We start from the raw sequence: 17,073 nt of genomic DNA on the forward strand, positions 1-17,073 counted from the left end.
GTGTCCTTAAATAAGGTAGGGAGAAGCTGGAGAGACAACCCCAATGTTTGTTCAAGTTCCTGGGATGGCACCTAGGGGAATTAAAGCTTCTTTACAACAGATCTATCTGGAATAATAGCTTTCCTCTGTGTGCTCACCTGGACTTTTCTTCTATGTTGACTGCAAGGGAGCTGTACTGTAAAATGCTTTGATAGAGGCTAAGGATGGGAGAAGTCTTCCCCACAGACTGAGTTTTTCTAGGCAGTGTCCGTGTCTTTTACTACATGTTCCTGTGCTCAGCTCAGTGCTCAAGTTTCTGATGGGACCTTCAGGAGCTGCAGCAAAGCAATTTGTGTAAGGACTTGACAGGTTTCATCTCGACTGTTCAGCTTCTCACAAATATGCCGTTAAATTAGATGATTCTTAAAATCAGCTGTCTCTGGTTCATTTTGAGTAATACATCTGTAGATGTCTGGCCGTCTGTAACTTGAGGATTGACCTTCACCTTTAAAATAAAAATATTTCAGTGTTGAAAAGGTGTTGTCATTTATACTCTGTGTACACTGAGATGCTTTATTCTGTATATACACATTTCTTTCTGAAGCAGATTAGGTCCTTTGGAGGTCCTTCCAGCAGTATTGTTACTGTATCTGATTCCCTCTGTTCTCCATTCCTTCCCTCACAGAGAAGAACTGTTCCTTTGGTGTCATAATCAAATAGTAAACCTCCTTTAGGCAATACTCAGATTCTGGGGTGAAAAAACTGGGGCTATGTAGTTAGAGAGCAAAATTGTGCTCACTCACTAAAGCTCTGACACTCCTCTTTAATGATCCAGGGAGGAAAAAAACCTGTGGAAACGAGCAGTGGAAAAACATATATTCCCCCTCCCCTCCTTTTTCTTCATTTTCACACATGCAATACAGATATAACAGTGAGGTATCCATTCTCTTTGCCTGCAAGGAAATGAAAAGGCGTATTGTAAGCCCAAGGCTAGTCTGGTTGTCAGCCAGGAATGAGTCCTCTAAAGGAGAAAGGGAGAGGGGCTGGCGAGAGAAGAGGCTGGAAATGAGGAGCTGGAAGGGGGAAAGCACACTCTGAGATAGGTTGGCTGCACATGGCTAGAGGTGGCAGGGGTCTTGTGCTTCCTCAGCATGCAGGTGTTGGGAGAAAGGAAGGCAGCTTATACACAGGCATGTGTCTGGGGGAGCAGGGTCAAAAATTTAGACTATTTACTTAATCCCTTGGAAAGGCTTTTTTCTCTTCTGTTTTCTTTTTGTGTTTAACAGACTGCTTTACAGGGGACACGTGTGGTAATTAACACATGCAGCTGTAGGGCTTCAGCCATATGTCTGAATTTCAAATAGCCATTGATCTGGCAAATTTGCTGCTGCTGTCTCCAACCCCCCACTTACAGGCCTTGAAGATGTGGGAGAATTTATAGAGTCTTTACCTTGAGGAGACCAGAGCTAGAAGGAGAGCAGTAAAGGGGAATGTGAGTGATACTGGGGAGAGAAAGAAGAAAGAGTCGTACTGCAACCACACCATTCTATGCCCCTTGCCCCAGCTCACTGTATATTACCAGGTAGCTTCAGAAATGTTTCCAAAGCTGGGGATCTTGTTTTTAGTATATAAAGCTTGCATAACAATTGTTGTTTTTTGACTTGATCAGAATCACAGTGTTCCTTTAGGCATTTCAGATGTGCTCCCTTTTCCACAGCTGCAGCTATCTGGGCTCTTGCACAGCCTAGAAATGACAGGGTGGTAGTTGATTGTGGATTTTGAGCAGCCTTTCAGGGGAGGTAGTTGAGGAGGGGAGTGTCTGTTGGGCTGTATGGAAACAGAGAATACTTCACATCAAAGCAGTGGCTCCTGGAAAAAAAGGGAAAAAAAATGATATATTGTAGGTAGAATAAAAACAGAGAGGCTAAACTAAACAATCATAAGGTGGTTGTTGCTTTTGCCAGCAGTGATCAGGCAGCTGTTGACAGTGCTATAGAGCTTTTTGCAAACTTTGCTCAAAGTTTGGGGCAATGTCAAGTGCTAAAAATCTTGCTATGAGATATGGTGCCTTAAGCAAAATATTTCTTTGTGTGGAAACTTTTTTGCTCACTGTTTTATTTCAAATGTCACTCAAGGCAGTGAGCCAAATGGAAGATGGTTTAAAATTAAGATACTGCAGCTTAAAATTCTGCAGTATCTATAATACTTCTAGTGTTTACAGGGTGAGATATAAAAGAGTTCTTCTACCAAGTACAAAGCTATAAAAATGTTAAGCATCTCTTCCTCTACTTCCTGTCCTTCAATCTAGTTTTAAACATTCTCAGTGCTAGCTATTGCTGATTTCTTGATCTCATCACTCACTCTACAGTGTAAGTAATGCTGGCACTTTAGAGGTGTTTCTGCTTTGGATTAAAAAAAAAAAGCCACCAACAAACACTCCTAACTAGTCCAGCTTTTGCTGACTGTGATTTACCCAGCCTGTATAATATTGGTAGTCTGTTTCTCTGTGTTTTGTCTCTTCTCTCCAGTTTCCCTGTGAAGCTTAGTGCCAAGACTGTGGAGCAGCCATGTATTACGTTGCCTGCTCTAACTCACCTCCCTTTTCTCAATTCATTAATACAGACAGTACTCCTTCTTGGAACAAGATGGCCTAGCATCCCTTCTATGGATTGGCAATAGCTTTTCCAAGAAATTTTGTTGTAGCCTATATTGATATGCATTTGGATGCAGTTTTTATTACACAGATATAGAGTCTAATTCTTCTTTATTCGGTGTTTATTACAGCTTATTTCCCTTCAATTGTTAATCTTCCTGAAGAATAAGGTTATTTCAATTCTTCCCCTCATCTTCATTACCTTGATCCTTTTCTGTAGAAAAAAAAAAAAAAAAAGGAAGTGCTGGATTTACAGCTATGTAATTGCTGGGTTGTATTTACCACACAAAGCTCTTCTATGCCATTTGACTTGTGAAGGTGTCTCCTGGTCAAAATGAGCTTTGGAGACTCTGCTTTGAAACTGCCTGCCATCCCTACAGCCAGCTGCTATTGGTACTTGGTAAAAATGTCATCATTCCTCAGCAAATGTATTAAGTAGTCATGTTTTTTGGTAATAGGTAGTTTTTGGTGCTATGTGCTATGACCATACCAAGAAACCATTTATTCCCCCTGATTCTTTTAGCTGTGTCTCCATTTCCCCTCAGGTATGTGTCTCAGTAGGGGACGGCATTAGACTCTTGAAGGACAGCTGAAGTACACAGCTGAATGAAAAATATTCTTTGCTCCCATTGGGAGCCTCTTTCTGCAGGCTGTATGTGGTTTCTAGTTTTGAAGGCATTCCAATAGCCTTCCCAGGTGTTGTCCTAGCTGATTTTTTACATACTGAAATTGCTGCTGGTTCATAAGGAGAAGAGCCACTTTCCATGGTGGTCGAGATTCATTTCTTTAGCAGTGCAGAACATTGCCAGCAGCTGTGAAACATCAGTCTGCAATGACAGGCAGGCTGAGATCCTGTCGGAAAACTTACCAGATGACGGAAGCAGAGCCTGGAAGCTGAGCTGGGACTCTGAGCTTTGTTCCCCTTCTCCTTTCTCAACAAGCAATTGAACTAGAATGTTTTAAACATTCTTAGATTGCTGGTGAGGATGGGCTCATAGCTTGTCTGCTGCTAGATGCTATGTCCTGAAATCTTCTTAATTATTCATTTTTCATTATTATTGTGAAATAAACATACAAATCAATATGTGGCACTTACATGTAGCATTTCTAGGTAAGCTGTTCAGTAGGGCTAATGGAATCTAGTCCAAGGAGGTATTTTAGTGTTGTCCCTGCTGCTGCATAGCTTATTTCAGAAGATATATGAAGAAAATAAAAGAATGAATTTTGAAATCATGGGATTGGGAATATGGTTATCTTTCAAGGTAAAAGTGTTGTATAGCTTATACAGTAGTTGAAAAAAAAAGAGAACATTTTGGTTTTTAACTCAGTAAAGTAGCCAGAATGGCAGTTGGGTAGAAAAATGCAGCAATACCAGGGAAATGAAGGGCTTGAATCTGATAGAGTGGAAATGGTAGATTAAGAAAATTACTTGTATCTTAGCAGCTCCCTCAAGAGCCTTTGAATGGATATGCAGGTCCTTTTTTTTTTTTTTTTTTTTTTTTTTTTCTGCTTTTCCTGGCAATTTGAGCCACTCTGGAAGTGAATTTAAGGTTTTTTACTTAAATCAAGACAATTAAAATCACTGGCAACCTACCTGTCACTTTTTGAGACAGTGACATAACTGGAGGCTTGGTTCTGTAGGTCAGAGCTGATGACAAGAGCATGTATTTCTAAGTCACAGGATGATTTCTGTTTGCTTAAGGAATAAAACTGCTGCTGGGATTGTTACAGAAGAGTGAGAATAATAAGCCTCTGAAAGTGGGGGAGGGCACAGTGGGGACAATGTCTTCACAGCTTGACACTGATTCCACATTGGTCAAAAAGAAAGCTTTTTGTGCAGATCTAAACTGAAGATGGTCTCAAAAGTAACCTGACCTTTATTACCTACTTCACCTTTTTAACAGATAAGGTTCAAATCTGGCCTTGGGCATTTATTTTTCCTATTACTTCCAAATTTTTGAAGAGACCTCTTTTGCCTTTTGGGAAGGAGTTTGGCTGTGAAGTCTGAAAACTGCAGTAAGGTAAATCTATGCACAGTGACAGGTCTTCTCCATTTAAGCTTCCTTGCATTTGACCTCAGAAATGCTCTGATAACCAAACTAAAATCTGATCATATGCTTCTTTGTCCCATATCTTATGTGTAAATTGCTTTTATAGAGAAGATCATCTCTGTGTTGGAGTTTGGCCCAGAAATGAACTGAGAGTTCTGACTCTAAATAACAGGACTGTGTACAGGTTCCTTATTCTGAGTTACATCTGTACTCAGACATCTGTACCTGTGGGGTACTGCTGCTTCTTGTCTAAAAGTCCAAGCCTGCAAAATTGGTTAAGACTGTGGTTTACTGTTTACAATTTGGAGAGAAACTGGTGGCTTGCCAAGAAATCTTATTTCACAGATTTTGAGGTTTTGAATCCCTCACTTATTACTCAGTAGAACAAAAGAGAGATCACACAAACTTTTGGCTCCCTCCTGTCCTCCTATATTAGTTGATTGCACTGTATTGGGGATTTTAGCTTGAGAAAGGGAAGAGCAGAGGGTGAGTCTCAAGTTTGAATTAGGTGAATGCTCTTTAATAATGGCTTTAATAATCTTCAGATAGTTTGTCTTCTGCTTGGAAGCATGCCCATACACTTGAGAAAAATGTTCTTTGGAATGCTACATTTCTGTAAGTGTGTCAAAACACAACTTTTCACAAGTAGTGAAGCAAATTTACATGACAAGAAAGTTCACTAACAGCTCAGCTTAATTCTCTGATCTTTATATCTTTATTTGCTGGTTCAAATGACATGTAGTGTCTCTGCATTGACACCAAAATCCCTAGGAGTTTTGCCATCAAAATGGCGAAGTGTAATGGCTCAATTTTCAACTGCCTTGTCTTCCATGCAGTAGTACTAGGAAGACGTTTTTTCTCCCCAGAAAGATTTGCACAGGTTACAGAAGGGAGTCAGGTATTTTAAGAAGTAATTACCTTAAGGGCTTGGTTCAACCTGCAAAGTTCAAATCTGAATCTGGATCTGAACTTTCCCAGAGGCAGAGGGTGGTTTTGGACATTGTATTGGTTTGACCTATTATAGTGCAAGCTCTGAAATGCAGGTCCAAATGTGGGCTGGGATTTTGTATCTTTCCAAGTATGAGACATTGAGGGTCACTTTTACATGACACATAATTGAAATAATATAAAACTGGATCTCATGTTGGGGAAGGTGTCTACAGCATTATGTTTGAAGGGTAATACCTTGCTATGTCTTAATTTTTCAAAAGATGCTGTTTAAAGGCTGTAAAGAATGAGAGGTTAGAGGGGAGGTTTCCTTTGGCTAATTACTGTAGAACTGCCTTTAGAACTTAGACAGTAAATAAGGACTTTGGATTTTAGAGAGATTCTGTCTGAATCTCAAGATTCAATAGTTTTAAGGCCACTGAACCCCAGAGACTAGAGCATTGCTATTAATGAGTGCTGCTCCAGACTGCTTTTGACACGTTTGCTTTTGAAGGACCAGACCCAGGAAGAGGGAGCTCTTTGTTTGTGGTCAGAATAAACTCATTGTACACCCAGACAATTAACTCTTCAGTCGACTTGCCAGCCTCTGTAAAGCACTCCGCTCCCCTCTCTGTCTACCTCCAGTTCTATTCAGACACTTAAGCACACCAGTGTTTTTTGTTTATTATTCTGAAAAAGTCCTTCACAAGAATAGTCGAGCAGATCAACATTGTCCTCCCAGCAGCATTTATCTCCGCCTGGCAGTGAGTGTGTCAATCAGGAATCAAAAAGCCAAACAGAGGAGGCTTTGAATTGTGTCACAGGGGTCAGAGTTACTTCCAGCTGTCTGTGCATGGGATAGGCTTTCTTGCAGGGCGAAGAATTGTGCTGCCAAACAAACACTGAGTACATTGGACCACAAAGTCCTTGGGGCTTCAGTGGCTTTTTTCATGTTGCTGCACCTGCAAGGGAGATGTGAGAAGGAAGTGGGGGGAACTAATGCCTTCCAGAAGGCACAGGGAAAGGCTCCTTATCCTATCTGGTTGATATCTGGAATGCAGTGCTGAAGTAAAGGCTGCCGACATCCATATGGCATACAGAATAGTTGATGTAGGAAGAGAAAAATTACTGCAGTGACAGTGCAAGTCAACCTTTGCACTCAGGAGCCCATTAAGCCCGACAGAGCCCTTGAATGTTTGGCACTTAGGCATATTTTCCCCTTTCTAAGCAAAATTTTGCTTCAGTTGTCCATGTTCAAGTGTTTGGAGGTTGTTATATCCAAAGGCAGCACATTGCTGCTGTTTCGTAAAATTAAAGCAATAAAGAGTGAGAATGTGGCTTTTGCTGATTTGGTTTAAAAAGCTGTTTGTTTGGGTTTTTTTTGTAACAGCTGTGGGATCTCCATGCATAGAAGTGGTTGGACTTGATGATCTTAGAGGTCTTTTTCAACTTAAATAATTCTATGGACAGGAGTGTGAAAACTTGGCGGGGAGGTCTATCTGCACTGGTGTGTTTCTATTTCAGCTGCTTGCAAAAACTTACCTTGATTGGCCAGATTGAAAGAATTTTCTTTGCATGAACGCTAACTTTCTGCACTTATGTTGGCATTATATGTCTGTACACAGAAGTTGCATAGACTATTAAATTAATTATGACTTGCTGAAACTGTTTCATTTAATGTAGGGAAGGATTGTGGTTAAGGCAACAATTTGCACCTCCCCTGCAATACTAGAAAGGACATGTATTTTTTGTCTAAGACCCCCTGCAGTGCAAACACAGCACACAAGTTTTGTTGTCTTTTTTCTTTTTTTTTTTTTTTTTAATACTTTAAAATACTCTGGATCTGGGGGTAATACATAAAAATGTCAGAGTCAAAACTGCATCTTCAAGATTCAGGAACTGCATGGATACATGGAACCTAATTGACCTGGCAGCTCTTTGTTTGTCTGCCCGGAGTTACTAAAGCTGCAGGAATGAGTATGTATGACTTGAGTCCCTCAGGAGTACTGGAGCCTGGGAAAGAGCTTCTCTCTTGCTGTAGACTTGACAGGTTTGCTGAAGGTGGACTTTGCTGTGTCGAACAGGACCTGCTAAGAGTTCACTCATTGTCCTGGCTCTCTGTGCTCTAAGTTGCCTATTTAGCTCCAGCTGTGCTCTCTAATGACTCAGCCAAAACCAGATGATGGTAAGTGAAGGAGCCACTTGACACTGGAAGAAGGCTGCCTCCTCCCAGAGCAGAGCTATGCACTTAAAATTGTCATCTGCTTATTTTATCAGTTTGACTCAAGTCTGGAAACCATTGATGTTCAAGCTATAGACTTTGAAAAAAAATTAGACTTTGTATACAGCTTAGATGATTGACTCCATAAACACCTGTGCTCTTCAAAATGGAAGTAATGTTTACAGATTGCCTCATGGATTCCAGTCAGAACATAGCATTAGCCTCCCACATCACATCTGCTACCCAGGAAAAATATACTCACTGGGCAAGTCATCTGAGTACCTGCATCATCACATTAGCAGACCAAGACCTATGTGCTTCTCCAGCAACATCAACCTTCAGTACATCACTTTTATCTTCTAACTTCTCTCCTTTCTACAGCTTCCATTAGGTAGCTTGAGTTGAGAATGGTGATTCACAGCAGCAGGCAGTTACTTCACCTTTTACCATAGTAATAATGCTTTTTTATGTCAAGGAGTTTACTTTTCTCCTGATGTAATCTAAGTTGCTCATGGCCTTAGTGCTTGTCACTCAGAGTAAAATGGTCACTTTAACAGGTGTCGTTCTTCTCCCTCAACCCCAGTGTATGCTACAGTCATTGCAGATGTGGATGCTTGCTGGATGTTTTGCAAGGATAAGACATGGGGAAAGGTATTCTAGTGAGAGCATAAAAACTTCTTGCCCAGCACTAGCAGTAGATCAGGATGTGCAGTAATTGTCCCTGTTTCAAGTCAATGTCAGTCAAGCGCAATAAAAACTGTTCTTGCTCATGAGCTTCTGACAGTAGTAGAGGAAGTGGAATTCTGGTTTATATCCGAGATACCTTAATGTGAAAATGCCTTAGGGACTCTTATTTAGACCTGCCTGTTTCACTCTTGTCCTGTGGAAAGATAAAAATACCATTTTAAAGTTGACAGCAATTGAGCCAGAAAAATCTGCTTAACTTTTGCAAGTGTACCCTAGGAAAAGGACACTTACTGGAGGAGTTTTATAGCTTTAAAATATCCCATGAGGAGGTATTCCGGTGAGTGATACTGTCTGCAGACAGTGGTCTTGGAAAAAGAAAGTGGGTATTCATGCTGGGTTGTAAAACTTGGAAGAGAAGTATGCAGTGAACTCCTCCTCAAGGCTCGGAAAATATTCTGCAACCAAGGGATGTGGTTCTGAATTACATGAGTTCTGATCTGGAGCATTGCTATCTAGAGGGATTAGGAAGTAACACTTGATCTCTTTAATCTCTGTGACATGCTGTGCATAAGGAACTATTGCAGTGGCATGCCTCTTTTGAAAGTGTGGAATTTAACAGCTCTTTGAAGAAAGGAAGATACTGTACCCAGTGAACATACTTCATTGCCTTTGTACCCAAAGTAACAGTATTATGTACTCCTCATATAGCATCACAGGAGACCTTATGCCTCTGGAATAGTGAGGGGGTTTGTTCTATGTTGAAATTTTTATTTAAGGAATACAAAATGTTTTTTCAAAACTTTCAGCGATGTAAAATATAACTTATGCCTTGTTTGTGAGGAGCAAACAGGCCAGTGGAACAAATGTTCAGTGTGACAAATGGAGTATTGAGCGAGAGGAAAAATCAGATAAGAGCAGGCAAGTATTAGGGTGGTTTTTCTGCCGAGAGGGAACAGCAGTGAAACTTGATGTAAGCTAATTTGGAACACTGAGAGTTACTGAGAATTCTCCAGTTTAAGAAAAAAAATTGGTAGTTTCAGAGCAAGAAGCTGGCAGCTGGGAAGTGAGCATAGTGTTTTTAATGAAGTGCAATTTTTGTCTTTTATGTGACTATTTCATGACCTTTAAAAAACAATCAGAAATATCTCTGGCTTTTGATTTTTGAAATATGGTGAATGTAATTACAGGGCTCTTGTCTATTGCATTTTTTTCTTGTATGTGTGATGAAAGAACTGTACTTCCTTAAACAACAGGAGAGTAATTATGCTTCTCTATTTGCAAAGCCCTTAATACTATGCTGGGTGCTGCTACAATGTGGACTTAGTGACAATTTGGCTTTAGTAATCCAGTAAGGAAATGATTGTGTAATCCATTGAGCCATTTTACTGAGATTATCTTAAACAATAGCTTTTAACTGAAGGGTTTGTTTAATACTCTCCAGTAGCTTAATGGCTAACTTCATACAAAAGCTGCTGCAGAATTCTCTTTAAGAAAAATGTATTTGACAAATTGTAATTGCTGCTGTGTTCCTTGCACATACATGAATGTGAAAGAATCCCCCTGAACCTGAAACAACCTGTGTTCTGCCAAATTTCAAGTAATGATTTGGATCAAGTGCTATGGCTCAGATCCACTTCTAATTTTCCCCCATTGTTGGCTTCTAGGTTGCTGCTTTAAATCTGAAAAGCAATTCTGTAATTACTTGGTGCAGAAGCATTCATGAGAGCAGTAAGAAACTTACTATTGCCCTGGTCTTTTTTAAAAACCAGGTCTCTTCCTGTTTTGTATAACTTGAGAATTATTCACCTTTCTAGTTGTTCTATGAGTGTCTTCAGCAGTTTGGGGTTGGTTTCTCAATCTTTAAAGCCAGTCATGCTAATTACATTCTGTTCACTGCTTCATTTCAGTGTAAAGTGCCATCCTAAATAAATAACAAGCCATAGCTGTGGCTCCTGGAGTCTTGGAAAAGCAGAGCAACCTATTCTAACATAAAAAGGAAAGATCAGCTATTTACTTTTATCCAAAGAGCCTTTAAAGGGCAAAACCTTCCTCCTTGTAATTTAAGGAGTATTCAGGATTTTTTTTCAAATCAGTTGCTCAAACTTAAAAAAAAATAAGTACTGCTTATCCAGGTTACTGGTAATGCCCAATAACAGAAAAGCTCAGAACAAGAGCTGACTGAGGAATGGTAAGTATTTTTTCTTCCACGTTTTTTTGTTACACTTGTAGTTTAGCATGAAACCAAATGCAGTGATGAAGAGGAACATGGCAACAAGGTCTCTCTCTCATTTCTGTCAATGTTCTTTACTTAAGTGGATCTCTGAGGTTGAAATGGAATTATCAGCATGTTTTTGCTTTCTGTGAACTAGACTACTTTGTGTGGAAATGCATAAAATAAATTAACTGTGGAAGAGGTATTCAAGCTGTTCCTAAAAAAACTGCAAATACAGGTATGGGTGGAAAAAGTCTACAAGCTTCTGTTTTCCATCTCTGTCCTTCCCTTCTTCTTCCAATGGTCTCTTACTTTTGTAAATGGAGCTGATACAAGAGAAGGCTAAGGGCAGTTATTGCTTCCTCTAGGAAGGACTGTCCCATGTACGTTTCCTCCAAAGGGTGTTTGCCCTGTGCATCTGATGGTCATGGAAATAGAAGCAAGCCTGGCTTTTCTGGCATGGACTCCTCCCTCCAACAGATTTTCACTGTGCTACTTTGCATTTGAGGGTACTGCCCACTTTGCTGCTTAGTGTCATTCTTGCCAATAACATATGCAAAGAATAGTTACTAGAAATTGAAGGTTTTAAGTCACTGTATTTCCAACAGGAAAAAAGCCCAATTCTAGATGTAGTAGGCTGACCCTGGCTAGGCACCCACCAGAGCTGCTCTGTCACTCTGCTTTGCAACTGCATAGGGGAGAAAATGCATCAAAACTTTGTGAGTTAAGGTCCAGGAGAGATCACTCACCAAATACTGTCATGGGCAAAACAGACTCAACTAAACCTGAACCTAATGTAAGAGAAATTATTGTTCCACAATTTTCCATTGGAAGACACTGCCACCACATTGCAATTAGAGAACATCTTGATGCAGAGATTGTGAATAAAAAAGATTTGCTATTGACCATCCCATTCTAACACCTCTGCAGTAAATACTGGTGCCAGTTCTACACAGGTAAGTTTCAGAAGAATTTTTCTTTTGAGTAAAAGGAGTGAGGAAAAAGACACAATAGGACAGCAATCTCCAGAACCTTTGCTGTCTCAGGAAATGGCCTGAGTAGCGTAAAACTTAGTGTGAAACTAAACTGACCTGAAACTAAAAAGGCAATTAATTGCCTTCTGGGGACACTACCAGGTGATAAACACCAGTGGTTTGAGGAGGGAGGGGGGCGGCTTTTTAAGTCTACCTAAAGGGCTTGGTGCATATTTAATGTAAAATGTTATTGCTTTCAGCATAAAATGATTTTGTTCTGTCTGTCTTCTCTCTTTTCTGGACTTGGCCGGGCCATGTACAAATCCCAATCATTCAACAGTACTGGAGAGTAGATAGTATTTACCTCAATAATGGTAGTTTCTTTTCGATTCTTTCTAACCCTCAATTCAGATGATGGTTCGAAGCCAACGCCTACGATGGAAACCCAGCCTATTTTCGATGGAGAAGGTAAGAACATCCCTTAAAATAATAACAAAAAAAGCTACTCCCCTCTCCCTTTTCTCTAGGATTTATGGTTCAAATGCTTTCTATATCCTGCAAAGCAGACAAGCCAGTGAATCTCGTAAATTATCAAAATTTTAGAGTGCCCTTGGGACCTCAGGCATTTTTTCTAATCCTTTTACATCCTCCCCGCTTTTCTGGAATCTGGCAATAACACTAGTTGATCAGACTCCGGGTGTAATCTTGGAGGAAAAAGTGTGTCCCAGCAAGTAAAAAAAAGGTGCATCCAATCAGAAGTGGCCACTTCCTTTAGCCTGTCCTTACCCCCTTGCTATCTCCACTCAGATGATGCTAATACTGGGAGTTTCATAACCTCTGCAGTGTCTTAGAGCTTCACAAAAGGAAGGGTAATGCTAAACCACAGCTTGTGAATGTTGACTTGGAAGAAAATTGCTGGGAGGTTTCTTTATTTAGCAAATGCTTTCATTGACGCACATACTATTTAAGCAAATGAAGTCATTGTCCTGGGCCCACTTTAATTCATGGCCCACCCAGGCAGTTTCCTTCTCAAATAGGCAATCTTGCAATTGTATTATTTTGGAGAGGGAATATCAGACCTTAGTCTATTGGAAGCCTTTAAACAAGGATAAAATGGCTGTCATCACAGAGGGTTCAAGCCTTTTACGCATACAAACATAAATACCAGTAGGAATAGTGCTCCTTTGGTAGTGAGTAAGCCTTACAGAAGCTGCTTTTATCTTGAATATTGCTTGGAAGCAGTGCCTGTTTTCTGCAGGTTTAAACCCACAACCATTATAGTGAATCTATGGGCTGAAGTATGGAGCACTCTGTGACCCATCTGAAACTGTAGACCATAAGGCAGTGAGGGAAAGCCTGTATGTTTTCATAGGGCTCTGCTGTACTTTATTCCTTTTTTAAACTGGATCAAAGGCAGAAATGGAGACTACTGAGCAAGAGCAGGAGCTACTTTTCTATTGATATTTCCTGCTTTCTTGTAGAAACGGGTCCTGTGGTGGGGTTTTATTGTTGCTAAAATAAACATATTTAATGGCAAGATGCTGTAGTCCTATCACTTTGCATTTAGTGATCGTAGATTTGTAGCAATCTTCTTGTGAGCTTCAAGAAACAGTAAAGCTCTCAGAGAAAAAACACTCTCAAATAAACAAAGGAGACTGAAGCCATGCTGGCTCTCTCTTGTTTATATCAAAAGTGGGTTCCTTCTGCTAGTAAGCTGATATTGTATTAAATTACTGTTGGCAATCACAAACTTCTGACCTTAGAAGTTTTCCCCTGAGCGGGTACCCATAGATATTTAAAGGAAGGAATGTGCTAGTAGAATGCAGGAGTGAGGTGATGTGGTTAATACAGCCTGGTCAGAAGCTCCTTCTAGGAGAGTTTAAACATTTTGGTCATTCAAATAGAAGTGGACAAAGTTCTTGAAGTGGTGTAGTGAACACACCTTTTCTGGTTCTTTTGGTGATGGCAGAATCTGAAAAAAGTGTTATTCTGCTTTTCATGAAAAACATTTTCAATCAAAACCCTTCACATTGATTTATAGGTGAACTCCAGTCTGATAAATGGGCTTGGACTGAATGATGAAAGATTGGCTCTCAAAAACATTGCAAAATATTTTTCAAGACCTTATCTCCTAGACTTTAGGAGAGCATGACTAGTGCCATGGCCTCCTATTGTATTAGCAATGTCCCTTATGACTCTGGAGAACAGATGGACAGGCAGGTAATCAGGCTATGCATTGATGAATAATCTCTTCTAAATTTGTTCACTCTGCATTTTGTCATCTCTATTAGTAAAATAGGACTGAGTAGATTTTGGCGGTGGCTGTGAGAATAAACAATTAATGGTGTTATTCTTGGGGTGTCTTGTGCAACACCAGGAGTTGGACTCTAATGGTTCTTGTGGGTCCCTTCCAGCTCAGGATATTTTAATGGTTTTAAAGTCCTGAGCAACCTGCTCTGTTCTTGGAGCTGACCCTGTCTGGAGCAGAAGGTTGGACCAGACACCTCAGGATGTCATCCTGAACAATCCCTTGATCCCATCTGAGCAAATATGCTGTGATACTTCACTAGAAGACTCTCCCAGTGGCTTGGGTAGGTCTTCCTGAGGAATGGCTTGTACTTGACGTCTGACACAAATGACAGAAAAGAGTGAATCAGTTATCCATTCACCTGTCAGGTCTGAAATCTTCATAGATGTTCAAAGGCATTAAAGTTCAGATCCCATTCCACTTCAGTGAATTTGAGAACTGATGGGTTCCTGTAAACCTGTATATTCAAGGCCAGGCAGCCAGGGTGGAGCTGGTACCAACATGAATGAACAATAACCATGTAGGGTTTTTTTCATGTTTTGCCTTTGGTACCTTCCATACACAAGGGGCTGACTTTTTTCAAAGGGCATTACATACACTGAGCTGCCCCTGAAATGTGTGATAACTCTTGGACTTCAGCAACTCTAAGATGAAGATTCACCTTTCCCATGTTTTCATCTACATTAGAGGATAATGAAAATTCGCATTTCATGCATAAGTTCCCCTCCCACTCCCTACCATCTGCCCTGAGGGCATAACAGAGCAGTGCCAGAGATAATGTCAATCAGATAACTTAAATTCTCCCATCCAAAGTTTGAATCATAAGGCAGCCATCTCTCTAAAAATTATTTCATATTATTATAATGCAGATCTTAGAGATGTTTATAGTGAATCTTTTTTTAGGACAAGATTCTCCTCTGCTGAAGAGTGTTTTATTAATGTCCTTGGTATGGTTTTAAAATGTAATATTCCGTCCTGCACTTCTAGGCTATCTTATTTTGTTTTCACCATCTCTTTAGTTTCCATGTGCAAGGAGTAGTAATTTCCTAAAGATATATTCTTTACACATCTCTTCTTTTTGGTAAACTTTGCTTCTTAATTCAAAGTGGGAATCTACTCTTTCTGCAGATCTGTTGCTCAGAGGTGCCTGTAATCCAAAAAGATAGCCAGGTTACTTGGATTAAAAATATGTATTTATGGTAGATTCCAAGGAATTAATTTCCTTTTCTTTATATTTCTCTTTTTTCACAGAATTGCTTTTTGTAGACCTTTCAGCCTCACTGAAAGATGTACACCATTGTATTTCTAAAGGCCTTCATCATTCTTCAGCATCTATTAACTTTGATTGTCCCTCATTTTTCAGCTGTAAACATACCTGCTCCATATAATGCAGAGTCAGAGCTAAATTTCATCCCAGATATGGGAGTTTAGGCCCCTTTTGGGCAGAACTATCTCAAGTTAAACATTGGGTAAGAGCTAGGAAGGGGAGAAGCACCCAAGTAGAAATAGTCATTAAACCAAAGCATGTAGGTGTATGTATTTATAGAAGCATATGATGGCTGAATGTTGATAAAATAGTGTAGTGAAACTAGCAGATAAGGCAGTTTTTTGTGTTCCAGCAGCAGTAAAAGTTTGTTTAACAGTGTTCAATCGATACTTCCTTGTGAAAAAAATGCCCTAAACACAATTACTATGATGGCTTCAATCAATGTGGCTGAAAATATTTAGGAAGGAGAAATTAATTTTCTTTTTTTTTCCATGTTCTTTTAATTTATATTCAGTTTCTCTTTACTCAGCCAACTTCTCCCTTTGCTGAGCAGATCCCTGTATATGTGAAATAGGAAGCAGGAAAACTCCTGTGCAAAGTTCTTAGAGGAGCTTAAGAAAAACCTCAGGAACCTGAATTTTGTGGAAACTGAATTTTTTTTCAGAAAGTATCAGTCCTGAAAATGTCACATGAGGTGCTCTAGCCCATGATAGCAAGTATTGCTTTGCTCAGTTCTAATCAAATGCTGAGGTTATGTCATTTCTGTGGCTTAAGGCAGGTTCAGATATGTTTTGAAGTTGATTACAACACCTCAGAGGAGGTGCTCTAAGCACTTTTTTTCCACAAATTTATGTTTGGATGTCTTGGTTAATGCATCAGACATGCTTTTCTAACCAAAACCTATTTCTTTAACAGACTTCCTTTCAAGTCTTTCCAGAAATATCTTCATGTCTCTGCCTATTTATTTCAGATTTTGTTGTTGCTTGTTTTAGGGAACTGACTGGGGCCAGACCTTCTTGGGCTGTTAAAACAATATTTAAGGTCTGGATTGACTGTTTAAAATCTAGATTTCTGGGGGAAATAGCATATACTATAGCACCCAATGCAATGTTTGTGATCTCTGAGTCTTGAGGAAAAAGGCTTTTTGAGAATTTAGGAAGTGGGGATTAGAGGGAGGAAAGAAAGAGTTTTGCCAGCAGAGATATACTTTCTGAAACAGGAAGATAATGAGAGAACCTTGTGGAAGATTTACAAATGATGGTTCACAAGAGTTGGAAGACCTCACCAGGGGATGAACCTGTCTGTACAAAGATGATAGATTAGTTATGGCATGATTGTGGCTGACATCTTGTTTTCTATGAAGAGAGACTGAGAGAGTTGGGGTTGTTCAGAAGACACCTTCTAGCGCCTTCCAGTCCCTGAAGCCAGCCTACAAGAGAGCTGGAGGGGGGCTTTTTACAAGAGCATGTAGTGACAGGATAAGGGGGAACAGCTTTGAACTGAAAGAGAATTGGTTTGGATTTGGTATGAGGGAAAAAACTCTTTACTGTGGGGGTGATGAGGCACTGGAACAGGTTTCCCTGAGAAGCTGTGGCTGCCCCATCATTGGAAGTATTCAAGACCCGGTTGGATGGGGCTTGGAGCAACCTGGTCTGGTGGAAGCTGTCCCTACCCATGGCAGGGGGGTTAGAATAAGATGTTCTTTAGGGTCCCTTCCAGCCCAAACACTCAGTGATTCTGAGTAACTAGCGTGTAATTTTACTACTTGCTGCAGTTTCCTTAAGGCTGTTATTT

General features: G+C 40.0%; 1 protein-coding gene across 6 annotated transcripts in view; it reads left to right on the forward strand.

The window, feature by feature from the left end:
* The window catches only part of SMOC1 (SPARC related modular calcium binding 1), a 147,256-nt gene that overhangs the window by 87,196 nt on the left and 42,987 nt on the right, over window positions 1–17,073 (forward strand). For 5 of the 6 annotated variants that reach the window (XM_064713670.1, XM_064713665.1, XM_064713666.1 and 2 more), the window contains one exon: window positions 12,083–12,172. In XM_064713670.1, the coding sequence (XP_064569740.1) occupies window positions 12,083–12,172 (90 nt within the window). The remainder of the gene's footprint in view (window positions 1–12,082; window positions 12,173–17,073) is intronic. The other variant, XM_064713667.1, reaches the window with a different exon arrangement.

This window comes from Zonotrichia leucophrys, chromosome 5, assembly GCF_028769735.1.
Source record: "Zonotrichia leucophrys gambelii isolate GWCS_2022_RI chromosome 5, RI_Zleu_2.0, whole genome shotgun sequence".
Taxonomy (NCBI): Eukaryota; Metazoa; Chordata; class Aves; order Passeriformes; family Passerellidae; genus Zonotrichia; species Zonotrichia leucophrys.